The sequence below is a fragment of the Melopsittacus undulatus genome, chromosome 6 (genome assembly GCF_012275295.1).
Source record: "Melopsittacus undulatus isolate bMelUnd1 chromosome 6, bMelUnd1.mat.Z, whole genome shotgun sequence".
NCBI classification, from domain to species: domain Eukaryota; kingdom Metazoa; phylum Chordata; class Aves; order Psittaciformes; family Psittaculidae; genus Melopsittacus; species Melopsittacus undulatus.
In genome coordinates, this window is record NC_047532.1 from 30,658,497 (window position 1) to 30,671,870 (window position 13,374).

Genomic DNA, 13,374 nt, shown 5'->3' on the forward strand with positions numbered 1-13,374 from the left:
ACTAGGTTAATGGATCTTGTTGCACTTGCTAGTCACAGTCACTGGGGCTTACTTCATACAGCACAGCTATCAGGCCTGTGTAGCAAAGCTCTGGGCATCTTTTGGGATGCATCAATTTCGAAGTTCCTGCTTATAACTAAAAAGTATGCTATTATATACATGGACAGCTAGTAATGGACCATGCATATAAGATCCATCTTTTTCAAAGTATATCTGATATAAAAAGATCAGTTTTGTCTGTTTTTACAGTGTTAAATAGCAGTGGTCGTTTTATGATGGAAGATAAATTTCTGAAAACGTTCTAGACTTAGAAATCAGAATGTGATGTTCAGGCTTCCAATTTCTTCTGCCTACAAAGCTAAATATTTTTTTAACATAAAAATGTTAACATTTTAGTCCCAAACTATCTTCTGTTTTTCTGAGACCTGGTAGTTTCATGCCAGTGCACTTCCGTAATCTGAAGTGGAAGTCCTTCCCTAACATGCTTAGGGAAACATACATCATGCTCCATTAAGAGCACACAGATCTTCTCTATTTTTCTTGATAAAAAATAATCTGTGCTTCTATCTTCTTCACAGTCCCAGTCTGTTATGTGTCAATAGCCCAACTGGAAACACTGCTGACCTTTCGCTACCAGGCAACATTCAGTAAATACCTTTAAAACACACTCAAAGGCTTTTGAAAGGGTTTTGAAATATTTTTGCTTTCACACTGATATAGGTGGTGATTAAATTTCACAGTGCAAATGCTGTTATTTCTTCCATCACCTTGAGCTTTTAAAGGACTTTGCCAGCATCATGAGAAAAAGAAAAAAATCACATTACTTACTTTGGGTCCACGCGGCCCTCTGTGTCCTGTTACCCCAGGTAGTCCTTTTTGGCCCTATGTATACAAGGAAAGTTTTTGTGTATATTAATTTGCAGGACATTCTTACGTGCTGTCTAACTTATTTTAAGTCCTATTCTGAATTATAAATGTTAAATAGTATTTTCTTAAGCATCAGGCATCTTCCTCTAGGTGTACCAGATATAAGAACATAAAGAATAATTATGTACTGATCTTCATTTCTGTTAAGTCTGTCAAACCAAAATAATGATTGTGGAGTGAGATAGATGCATCTTTTAATTTGCAAGGACCTGCTAATCAGGGCTTTGTTCCTACAAGCATATATGACAGTAGTTCTGTTTTGTTTGCTACTCTATTTAGTTTGATGCAAGTATTCACATTCATAAATCTACACTTTTGTGCACTGCCCCAATCTGAATGGGATGCATAGCTGGCTACATTATCATGATCACGTCACGTGTTGCACAGCAGCATATATCACACTTGGCAGTAATATGGAGAGTTTACATAAATTCTTTTGGTCCTTTTCCCCTTCCTCATACACCTGTACATAGCAACAATTTGCATATTCTAAGCCTAAAATCCAGTATCTTAAATTTGTCAGTTCCTTGAGTTGAAGCTGCAGCAGCTGGAAATGCCAAATTCACCTTAAATTTGTGTATTCGAGCAAATCAGACTTGAGGACAAAGAGACTTCAATATAGGGCTCCATAATGCAGTTTTTGTAACTCCTGTTCTTTTTAAAGAAACATTATAATGTTTTAAGGTACACAATTGTGGCTACAGTAGGTGTGATATTGAAGTATTACAGTAAATAACAGAGATGTGCATTAAAAATAGACAACAAAATCACAATTCATTTTCACATTAAAAAAGAAGCCTAGAAAAGTTAGAGTTGATAGTTCAAAACATTACATTGGAGTAATTTCAAAGAGAATAATTGCCAAAGATCTGCAAAATATGTGTTAGTGAAGGCCCACAGAAGAGATTTAATAGTAGAGTAACCAACTTTACCTGAGATACCTGAAATATGATTTGCTAATGACAAAAAGTGAAGGAAACCAAAGCAAGGGCAGTACCTCCTTTCTGCATCAAGACAGTCTTCCCTCAAGGACATGAGCTAAAGTACACTTGGGCTCTCCTTCCTGAAAGCCTGTAGGAAGGGTGCTGAACAATAGGATTGATTTCTGCTGAAGCTGATGGTTTCTTACAGAAAGAAAGATTTGCATTATGCAATCCTTCAAAAATTACATCACCGGATTGTACTTGCCAAGTTGAGCACAGTTAAATATGAAGACAACACCTTTTCTCCTTTGAAGAGCTGAGCTCCAGGAGGTCCAACTAACAGTGGTGACCCAGGTGGCCCAGGAAGTCCAATGTCACCCTGTGGAAGTCAAAGGAACAGCAGAGAGACATTTTGTTCCATATGTTTCAGTGAGACTAAGCGTGTTTTCCTAATGTACTACAGCATTACACATTCCTGTACTCATTGAACAAGTTATTGTACCAATAACTGTAGGTAAAAGGTTTCTATTGCCATTTGTAAGGTGTTTTACTGTCTTCCCAGATGAGCAAGTCTGACAATCCTAATCCCCTCCTATTCTCTTCAACCATTAAAAATAACATTATAGCTAAATAGATACATGAGATCTCTGTACTCATGGCTCCTGCTCTGAGTCTGCTGTGGAGATAGTTACAGGATTGGCAAATCTCTTGTGTGCACACAGTCTCTCATGTTTCCGGCTGAAGCCCTTCAGCACAAAGCTTTGTGACTACAAAGATGAAATTATTGATTTGCTATGGGAAGTTGTGCATGTTAGAAACTTGCATAAATTCCAAGTTGTCATTGGACAAATTCATAGAAGAAAAATATTCCTCATTAGTTCTGTAAGTCCTGAGTACACTAATAGGTGGAGAGTGGGAGAGGAACTATTACTATGTGCATTACTACGTGCTTCTCCTTTTCTTAACCCTTAGCACCTGCTGCTGGACATAGCAAGAGATGAGATTCAGTGACTGGTCTGGTATAGCCACTGTTACTGGAGGGTACTGTTGTGTTCTGATTACTTAGGGAGTGTCTGTAGAGAAGGTAATTGCTATATAAAGCTAACTAACACATTGATTGTTGCTTTTCAAAACGTCCAGAAGACCCCTGATTGATGCAGCTCACTGAAGGAATCACTTCTGCACAGAATTTATTGATTCAATAACTTACTTTACTTCTCCTTCCATTCTAACATGATTAGTGGGAGCACACAGCTGCGCATGAATGGGTTCCAGGAAATCCAGCAAGGCTCTATTATACTTCTAATTCTAAGCAATAATATATTTAATAATATTTGTTTGCTTACCGGCTCCCCCTTTTGTCCATCCACTCCAATACCAGGATTTCCCTAATGACAGAAAGAGTACACAGGTTGAAGATAATCAGAAAATGTTGACATTAGAATATAATCAAATAACTCCTCTGAAAAACTTAGTAACAACTGTAAGGGACATTTCAAGTATTTGTATAAATTAATCTATTATTTTTACTAAAAGCTTCAGGAAAATCATGGCATACCTGTTCACCTGGCAAACCAGGGTAACCCGGAATACCCTTTAAAAGAGAATGAAGACAAACAAGTTAGTATGTCTGATTTAGACAGCTTTGCTCTGAAAATTGCATACTCTTGCCAGCAGCACCTAGAGGCAGAATTTCCTCTTGGGAAATCACAGTTTACTTCACCTGGTCAGTGCTTTCAGGAGGGCTGAACTCTGGCTTCCCACTTTCCTGACTCCCACAAGGTGGCCTTGGGGAAAGGGAATAAGGAGAAAGCAGTAGCAGCATTCCTCCATGACCACAGACTGCCAGATGAAATGTGTTCACCCAGGCATGGGAAGGAACAATATATTCTCCAATTCCTGAACTTCCAAACTCATTAGGTAAGGCAGGAATCTATTTTTTTATCATCTGCCTCAGAAATTATTTCTAGGCTTTGATTCCCATTAAGGCAAGTTCTAAAATTGGTAATCAGAACTTATGCATGCCCTAAAAATGCAAGGCTATATAACTGTGATGATCTTACAGGCAAGCCTGGTTGGCCTGGGTATCCAAATGGGCCCGGTGTACCTCTCGACCCTATAGGTCCCTGCAAAAGATGGCAAAAAGTCTGTTTGTGAAAATATCAAGAGCTTACCCTTTTCTCCACAAAACTAGTCCCTCCAAAATGCCTGTGTCACCTAGACTCAGTCTACTAGCCGTTGCATTCCACCCACAATCTAAAGCTTATACCATGTCTGTCACTGTCATCTTATAACTCACTATCACTAGAGCTCAGCACCAGTTTCTGGATTGTACTGTACAGATACTGGACAATGCACAGTTATATGTTATCAACTGATTGAAATAATACTTTTACAGTAACTGTGCTACAGTATGGGGACTTGATACAGTTCATTAGTGAATAATTTTTTAGAGGGCATAAGAAGAGGAACTGAAAGCCATTAAGAGTGTTAGCAACAAAATTAAACTCTCTATTCTTACACGTTTTTATGGCCAAAGTATGGTAGTGTATGCTACATGTTCTTGGGAGATCCTCCAGATACTGTTGAAGAAGGTGTCACCTCTCTACACATTCTGAATTTAATGGAGAAAATATTTTGCAAACTGTGAGCACCAGAGCAACAACTGCTTGGTGCAGATGGTTATCATCTGTTTCTGCTGCTTTTAACCCAGTGTGAACTGGTCATGGGGGCAGACTATAAGGACTCTATGTTTGTTAGACTTTATTCAGGAATTTTGCCATATAAGGCAGGCAGGGAAGAAACCCCAACATTTTGTTATTGCACTAAGAAGGAAAAGTTTAAAGATATTCAAGACAAGAAGCATTTATAGAACCCACTGACTGTACTTACGGGCATGCCAGGGGGTCCAGGATCACCTCTGTCTCCCTGTAACAGCAATCATTTTGCAAATGAATCATTAAAAGCTTTTTGTGGGTATTTTCTAACTTTTTATAGTTGTTAAGGTAACAAGCTATCTGTTCCAGTTGTACATTTGCTTTTAATCTTTCTTTTTTTGCACAAAGCTTTATTAAAGCATGAGGAGTAATGGAAAAATTACATTTACCATGAATGCTTTCCTACAAAATACAATTTTTTTCACAATCATATACTTACCGGAGGTCCTTTTCCAAAATGTGAAACATACACTGAATTTCCTTTTTCTCCTTTTTGCCCTGGATTTCCCTTTAAAGAAAAAAAAGTCTTTTGAAACATGATACACACTTACTGATATACTACATTTTTATGGAGACTGAACAATAATTTCTCAAGTTATGTTTTCTGGTGTCCCTACATCACTAAGTCATTCACTAGTCATGCATGACCATTTTGCAGCTCTTTTACCTCACAAGATCCTTCAAGTAAAACTGCCTTCTTTACAGCTGACCAAAACACCTTCCCACAGCTTCTGGACTCCTGCTCTGTTAGATTGGTTTTTAGGTACTGCAATATTCTACCATCTTCACAAATCTTGCCTTTAGTATCAAGTATATAGAATCATAGAATGATTTGGGTTGGAAAGGACCTTAAGGTCAGCTAGTTCCATGCTGCCTGCCACGGACAGTGACACCTTGCACTAGACCACGTCACCCATGGCTCTGTCCAATCTGGCCTTGGACACTGCCAGGGATGGAGCATTTACAGCTTTTTTGGGCAACCAGTTCCAGTGCCTCACCACCTTCACAGTAAAAAACTTCTTCCTTACACAGTAAAGAACTTCTTCCTTATATCTAACCTGAACTTCCCTAAGTTTAAATCTATTACCCATGGTCCTATTGCTAGACTGCCTGATGAAGAGTCCTTCTCCAGCATTCTCATATGCCTACCTTTTCTTTCAGTAAATATTTTAACACTATGCTCTGGTTTCTCCAAAATATCATGCTGTGATTTAGAAGAATCTAGTGTGATTCTACATATAGTTAAAAAGATGAATACATGGACTGCGGATGAAAGTATGGACTGTGTTACATGCATAATCTTCAACACTTCCATCTATTAGGAACTATGTTTCACAGTCTATTAAACAAATAAAAATCTGATGCCTAAAGGCCCTGTTTATTTAAAACCTAAGTTCCCATGGTGCTTTCTACGGAATCTTTTATAAAACTTTTCCAATCTTGGCAACCTCTATCTGACTTAGTAGAATGATTGCTTTTGCAGTATTCAAATGTAATGCTCAAATGACTGTTGAGAGCATGATATATATGTACATACCTGAAGAACAGATATATTAAGATATTACTTCTGAAGTTTTCTCATTTGAAATCCAATGTATGGGATATAATTTACCTAAGGTAACCACTTAACTATTTCAATAATTATTAATTATTAAGTAATTTTAATAAAACTGAATACTATTTTTCAGAATTCAATAACTTTAAAAGTGTGCTTGTTTCCTGATACTGGCTGCTCAAATCCTGAGGTTAGAATGAAACAGAAAAAGTACTCATCCCTAGAATGACACAATGAAAAGTTACAGCTGTCTGCAGCTGGATACAACTACAGTAGACTAGATGCAGATTACAGGTCAAACAACAACTGCTAGGGAACAAATTAAACACATCAGAAGTTGTATTTGATTATTCTACATGTGACCTGTTGTGTAACAAAACATCTTTATTAGATTCAGATTACCTTCTACATGACTTAGGTAAGTGCTTGCAAATAAAACTATTTCCTTTTCCAATTTATTGGTGAGATAAACATAGAGACTCTACAAGTGAAGCTGTAGAATATGTAAACAGTGTTAAATAGAATTATACGGGACAACATTATAAATAAAATAAAAATGTTAGCTGTAATATATAGTCAAGTTGGTACTTGGTGCAACAAATTGATTTAAAAACAGGCAATCTGCAATAGAGTGGTTGGAATAGCATTCTCATACACAAACAAATATACTTACTATGTCTTGTTTTTCTGGGTAGCTAAATCAATTTGCACTGGAATTTTAGTCTGCATATCCAAGGCTACATGCCTATTGTGTCTCCCATTTTTTGTAGGCTGCAAATACTTTTCTAGGCCTGCCAGAAAACATGCTTCTGGAGTTGAGAGGATTTATGCTATAATTTGTCCAACATCTCATTTTTCTTTTCTGTCATTTGGCTAATTATAAAAATGAAAACTTTTTTTGAAAGCCATAATACGTAAGAAAATACAGGTAAAATTACAGTTTGAATAGAAGTAATTTTTCTGTTTGGAGGGTTAATAGGTTACTTTCAGAGGTAAAACAAGTAAGATTATCAGGGTATTTTATCAGGTTGTGTATTTCATGCATTGTTTTTTCTTGCTACATTTTTTATGACATCTTTTCACTTTGGCACCCAGTGCACATTGTTTTGATTCCGTATGGCTGAAGCAGCATCTTATTTGGCTTCGACGAAACACTTTTGATTTTTCATGTAAAATGCAGTTGTTTTTACTGTTTTACTTAGAAAATTTCAGAGAAGCTCTTAGATCAACTAATCAGCTCTTAATCACTCAGAACTAAAACTTGCTTTCACAAGAAGACCAGGGACTAGGCCTGTTCAGAAAAATTTCTTTGGAGCTACAGTAATTTATATCCCGTACTGACATTAATCTGTAGTTTATCTTCATTAGAAGTGCACTGCCAAAACACTGCTTAAACAATTTAAAAAAGCTTTCCATTTGAACAGCTAAAGTAAATAACATTAAAGTGCTAATTTTAAACATTTTAATTGAAATTACCTTTATGTATACAGATAAAGACCCAGGCAAGATTAAGTGTGCACAGAGCAGTCATGAATAGGTATGTATACAAAACAGCACATGAAACTGTAAAAGCATGACTTGGGAAGAGATCTACTAATACACTTGTGTGATCAACCACCAAAAATCTTAGAGTGTTACAGGACTTAGGCTTTTTGAAGCTTCCACTTGTTGCTAATTCATCTCAGGTATGTCCCTACCATTAAGGCTTTTAAGAAATTTCAAGTATTGATAAATTATGTAATGATTTCAAGCTACTCCTCAGTTGTACTTCCATGAAATGGTATTAGTTTTGGTGTGGCTATGTACTGAGGAAGCAAAACAGAATTTAACCCTCAAAGTAGGCATACATACTTCATGGATATAGGAATTTATTTCACATTCAAGCTTAATCTGTTAAGGCATCAAGTGTCCTTCACTCCCATTAACCTTAGTAAAAATGCTTGGAAATTCATTGTGCAGTGTAAAGCTATTGCCATAGTCTTAAACTCCTTTCATTTTAAGAACTATTAGTTTGGAGATGAAATGTACATATATGGTATTCAGGGACAGAAGGGGTGCCTTTCACATACATAAGGACCACGTGGTCCAATATAACCGTTTTCGCCTGGAAATCCTGGATCTCCTCTTGAGCCATTGCAGCCATCTAAACCAGGCTTGCCCCTGGGTCCTCCACTTCCTGATAATCCCTGAAAGACAGTTTAATAATTTTTAGATATACACTGTGATACCTAGGGAATTTCTTTTTAAATTAACAGAACAGTTCAGAAACAAGTATTTTAGATCTGAAACAGAGAACATCTCACAATGATCCCAGCTTTATACTATTTGTATTACAAATGCTTTCTATTGTGATCAATAGATTTTTTTTTCATGTATAACAAATTATATAAGTAATCTATGTATTTTTATTTGATGCATAGCAAATATAACAGGGATAGCAGTGGTTAAGAGGGCCAGACTGAGCTCTCACTTGAGTCAAAAAGTAATGTGCTATCTTCTCAGAGAAAGGGGACTCTAGCTCTCTAACTAAAATCCTTCTTGTGGTTGCAAAGAGAAGCTGAAGACATACAAAAAGTCATTTTAAACAGCTCATCTTTTTTAGTTGATAGAACAAAACTAGGTAAAACAGGACACAGCTTGACTCAAGCACACAGTAATTGCAGAGATTAGGACTATACATTCAAGAATTAAGGAAGTGATTTTCTGATCTACCAAGAATTAACCATTGTCTAGGGAGGGGTTGCTTCTACTGCAAATCAGACCCTAGGCAGTAGAAACTCTGAGGTTTCCCATGGAAGGATCTTTCCATTGGAGGTAATTTTTTTCCACAGAATTAAACATTTCTGTAAGAAATAAATAGTAATTTTAACCCCAAATGGGGTTCTTTTTGTTTGGTTGGTTTTGGTTTTTTTTTCTTCGATTTTGGTTGGTTCGTTGGTTGTTTTTTTGGGGCAGGTGTCTGAAAAATAGTAAGAAAGTACTCTGGCAAGCTGCCTGAAATGTTTTTGTCCGTTTTACCTTCTTTCTGCTTTTAAGGTCCTTCATCCCAATTTGTGGATACTGTTTTTTAATTAACACTTTTCATAAAAAGAATATACATTTCTTGGGAGTGCTCCTTTTTTGTGCAAAATTTTACCTTGTGACCATTTTACAGACATTCTGGCAACAGTTCCATTGCCAAGTGTGGACGGCTGACAAGCAGCTGTTGAGACACCCACTCAGTTTTTGGTTCTGTTTTTTGCTTTGAAAACTCAATATTTTAAGTGATCCACATGAAACTAATAATAGCTTAGGAATTCAGTTCTAATAAACAGCATTTTCACAAATACTGTAGCTAGGAGATATTTTTTTTTTTTTACTACACCCATTTCCTCACTGAAGAAGACATTCAGAAAAATATATAATCACATGCTTATGAAGATATATTTAGGACCCACTTTCCTTCCTCAGTCTCTATTCAGGAAAAAATACTGGACTCAGTTTTAGCTTTTTTTCTCACTGCAGAAAGACTACAAGCAAAAATCAGAATGTTTGAACAGAAACAGTACATCATTTGATATACTTTCAGAGATACTAAGCATGCAGTAAGCAGATTACAGCCTACTATAAAGCCTGGGAAAATTGTTTTTAATCCCAGCACCACGCCATGCTGCATGCACTTGGGCTAGTCTCTTATCTGCACTGCCCTGTTCCTGCATGAGTATTATGTACTTACCTCATTGCTATTTTGTGGAGTTTGTTATCAGTAGTAACCAGTTGGAATTAACCTGGCTATTTTACATTTTTGTAAAACATGTAATTCTGTAGGTGACAATATATTGATAGGTATAAAGCCAAACATTTTGAGTGTATTATTCGTTAGAGGACTTGTTATGACTTTATAAAAATTCTAATTTTTATAAAGCAATATTCATTTGATACGTACAGGAATGCCATCTAAACCAGGAAATCCTGGGACTCCAGTTGGGCCCTAAAAACAGATGACATGAAAAAACAAAGGTGCTGAAGTCATTAACTCTTAAAAGGAATGAAAAATGAGAATATGTGATACTAGATAGCAAAACCCAAGGAACAGTCTTGTTTGAAATATGAATCAAAACTGGTAATTGTCAGTAATAAATATCTGAAAAACGTTTTATGGGCATATAGGAGACTAGTGGCAATAGCTACCCATGTAACAGATTGGTACTGTTCAGGACAAATGTCTATCTCATATTCATTCTCCAAAGATTATAAAATGACAGAGAAGCAGAAGCAGTATTAAACTTATAAAGTAATTTTGTATGTAATTTCAAAACCTTGCTCCTGCTTTGATAATATCAGAGCACAATTTACAGTACTGAGATTTCAGGTGTGCTAGATACACTCATTAGCGATTTCAGTCATCTACTGAGATTAGTGAAATTAAACCATTAAAAATAATACAAAGTACCAAGAGCCAAAGACAGGGACTGTACAGCTATGAAAGATATGGATCTGAACTGCAGTTTATACTCCGTAAGTGGTAATAAAATTCTGTTTAGTGTACAACACATTTAAAAGAACCATACTTCTCCCTCTAGCTCCACATTCTTCCCGCAGCCCTCTTTGTTGTTAAGAAGGATGATATGACACATAACAATAAGAGACTGTGTCTGTTTCATTTTATTTTTGTCTTCTACCAATTCTAACTCTGCAGTCAAGAGCAAAAATCCCCAGAAACATTTTTTCAAGATTTTTATTTTATTTAATTTTGTAAATTAATTGCAGTGAGAATTTTGTGTGAGCAAAAGTATAGTTTGGCAAATACTTTTTGATCATCCAGGTTCTATTTCACTTGTCAATATTTAACATTACATACTGTATACACCTAAAAGAACTGTCTATGGTGTTTCCTACCTTATCACCTCTTTCTCCAGATGGCCCAGGTTGCCCAGTCTCACCTCTCTGTCCTTTTTCCCCTGGCAGACCAGCTGGTCCTGTAGATCCCAAGGACCCAATTGGACCTTGAGCTCCCAGCTCACCAGGTTGACCCTGAAAAGAGTAAAAAGTGAATGACTACTGCTGTAAACATTGCAGCAGGCAGCATTTCGGAAGTGACTGTATGGATAAAACAAGGCTTACAATGTACATGATTCAAAACAGCTTGGTTGGACAGTCTGCAGATCTGTTCCCTTCATTAGATGCTCTAGGAACACCACCTTCAATTTAACAACTTGCTCCAGGTGATAATTTCTCTTCATCTTCAGCAGGTCTCCAGCACCGCCTATCTGAGATGCCTGGGTTAAACTGCAAGTCTTCCTGGCTCTACCAACGTAAGTATCACCTTCTGTAAGCATAAGATTCCACTGAACACCCTATATTTGCCACCAGAGAAGTGATAGCTCATTTTAGACAAAGGGAGTTTGTACACAATTAGAACAAATTGAGAGAGTTCCCTCTTTCTCTTAAGTCATACTATTTGCTAATTATCTTGGTTTTTTTTAGCTTACTGATCTTTCATCTTTGCTCTCAAATATTAATGCCTTACTTAGAAGTTGTGAAGTTTCCTGCACAGAAAAATAACAGCTATTAACCAACATATTCACAGAAAGTATTGAATCTAATAGTCAGAATTATTTGAGAGGATGCAGAATGTAATTTATCTATAAATAACTCTAAATTGAGCAGCTGTACCATATTGACCATCCCCACAGATTTCTATGCACTCTTCCAAGACTTTTCAGACTATAGCATTGCTCTGGAGTTGGTTTGAATTTGTTGCAGCTTTTGTTCTGTGCTGCTAAACAGTTACTAAATCATAGATTCAAAATGCTGAATAAAGCAAGTTTTCTAATCAGACTTCACATGTAAGCAGTCTGCATTTTCACCCTACAAAAATCTGTGTATTTACAAGTCTTTCTCTTACTCATCTTTTTTATTTTGTGTCATTATCTTTGTTTAGCTACAGCCTCTTTTATTTACCAACTCTAGAGTGTTTTGCCTTCTTTTCAGAATTCATCAATCAATTATACTATGGTATAAAAAAAGAGGGCAAAATGGAGCCGCGTGCAGTAACGAGAAAAGCCTATGGCTCTCAGACCACTTGAGGGCAGTAAAAGATACTTCAGTACCACCTCCATTCATAGAAATGAGACCGTATCGTTTCTATGAATGAATTGAAGGAAAACAGTATGACAGACACCAAACGTGATTGTAAGCAGATGTGTTAGCTTCAGGAATTCCTTTCTGTTGCTTCAACATAATTTAACTGCTTGTTTCTCAGTGTGAACACTCCCAACAAACTTATCATTTGAATTACAAGCAGGGACCTAAATCTCTTTACCCTTTTATTTATTTTCTATTTATCTTTTCAAATATGTCAATATAGTCAGTGTGATTTTACAGCTGGATATGAAGAAATGTATGGTATGCATCATTCAGTAAAATCAGCAAAGCAGAGTAATAAGAAGATAACTTACTACATGCTTGGAACAGAAACATACTATAGGCTTGTGCTCTACTGGAAGCAGGAGTGGATCCCCACTGGCTCTGAAGCTATGAACAGAAATTTAGTCCAGAGGCTAGGAAAAGAAATCCTACACTTACAAATAAGGAGTACTTGAAAAAGTGTTCCCATACAAGTCATGTTCCATTTTTCTTTACTGTCTCCTCTCAGTTAAATCTTAATGCTGCATGCAGTGAAGTCACTCGCAAAAATTCCAGAGCAGAATCAGCATGCTGCCTTCAGCAAGTTGCCATTTTCTTAATACCATAATTTCAGCAGTGGAAAATATTATGCAAATTAAGGGGTACTACTATTGAAATCTGCTGATTCTGCATGCTTACTAACAATGAATGAACAGTCAGGATTCTGGGTGTTTGAGTATTTGCTTGCATGAACAATTGCAGCCTGTCTATTGGCAGTGCCTTGCACATCCTCTGTTGTAAACCTGAATTTATTCATTGAAATACTCTTAAAGCAGCTATTGCACCCTTTACATACTTGATAAAAAGATGTCTGGACAACCATTTCTTAATTAAAGCATAATGTTTAGTGCAAGAAAAGTGAAATGAATGAGACTAATCATACTGCAAAATATAACAGTTTGGGCCATTCACTCTACTGGAAGCAGTACCTTTTTTTAGTACACTGAACTAGTGGTTATAATGCAAAATGCAACATTCAGCAGCAGGAAAAAACTTGCATAAAATGTTTCTTATTAATGCTCTAATGCCTTTGTTTTAACAGTGTGTCTTGACAACAAGTTTCTGCAGCAACTTTGATATCTTT

The 13,374-nt window shown here is 36.5% G+C and overlaps 1 protein-coding gene across 1 annotated transcript in view; it reads right to left on the reverse strand.

The window, feature by feature from the left end:
• COL4A4 (collagen type IV alpha 4 chain) overlaps positions 1-13,374 on the reverse strand; it is a 69,928-nt gene that overhangs the window by 38,730 nt on the left and 17,824 nt on the right. The window contains exons 5-14 of the mRNA XM_013128543.3: positions 11,001-11,135; positions 10,048-10,092; positions 8,192-8,308; positions 5,007-5,075; positions 4,743-4,778; positions 3,914-3,976; positions 3,409-3,444; positions 3,197-3,238; positions 2,149-2,229; positions 829-882 (exon numbers count right to left, since the gene is read on the reverse strand). Coding sequence (XP_012983997.1) covers positions 829-882; positions 2,149-2,229; positions 3,197-3,238; positions 3,409-3,444; positions 3,914-3,976; positions 4,743-4,778; positions 5,007-5,075; positions 8,192-8,308; positions 10,048-10,092; positions 11,001-11,135 — 678 coding nt within the window. The remainder of the gene's footprint in view (positions 1-828; positions 883-2,148; positions 2,230-3,196; positions 3,239-3,408; positions 3,445-3,913; positions 3,977-4,742; positions 4,779-5,006; positions 5,076-8,191; positions 8,309-10,047; positions 10,093-11,000; positions 11,136-13,374) is intronic.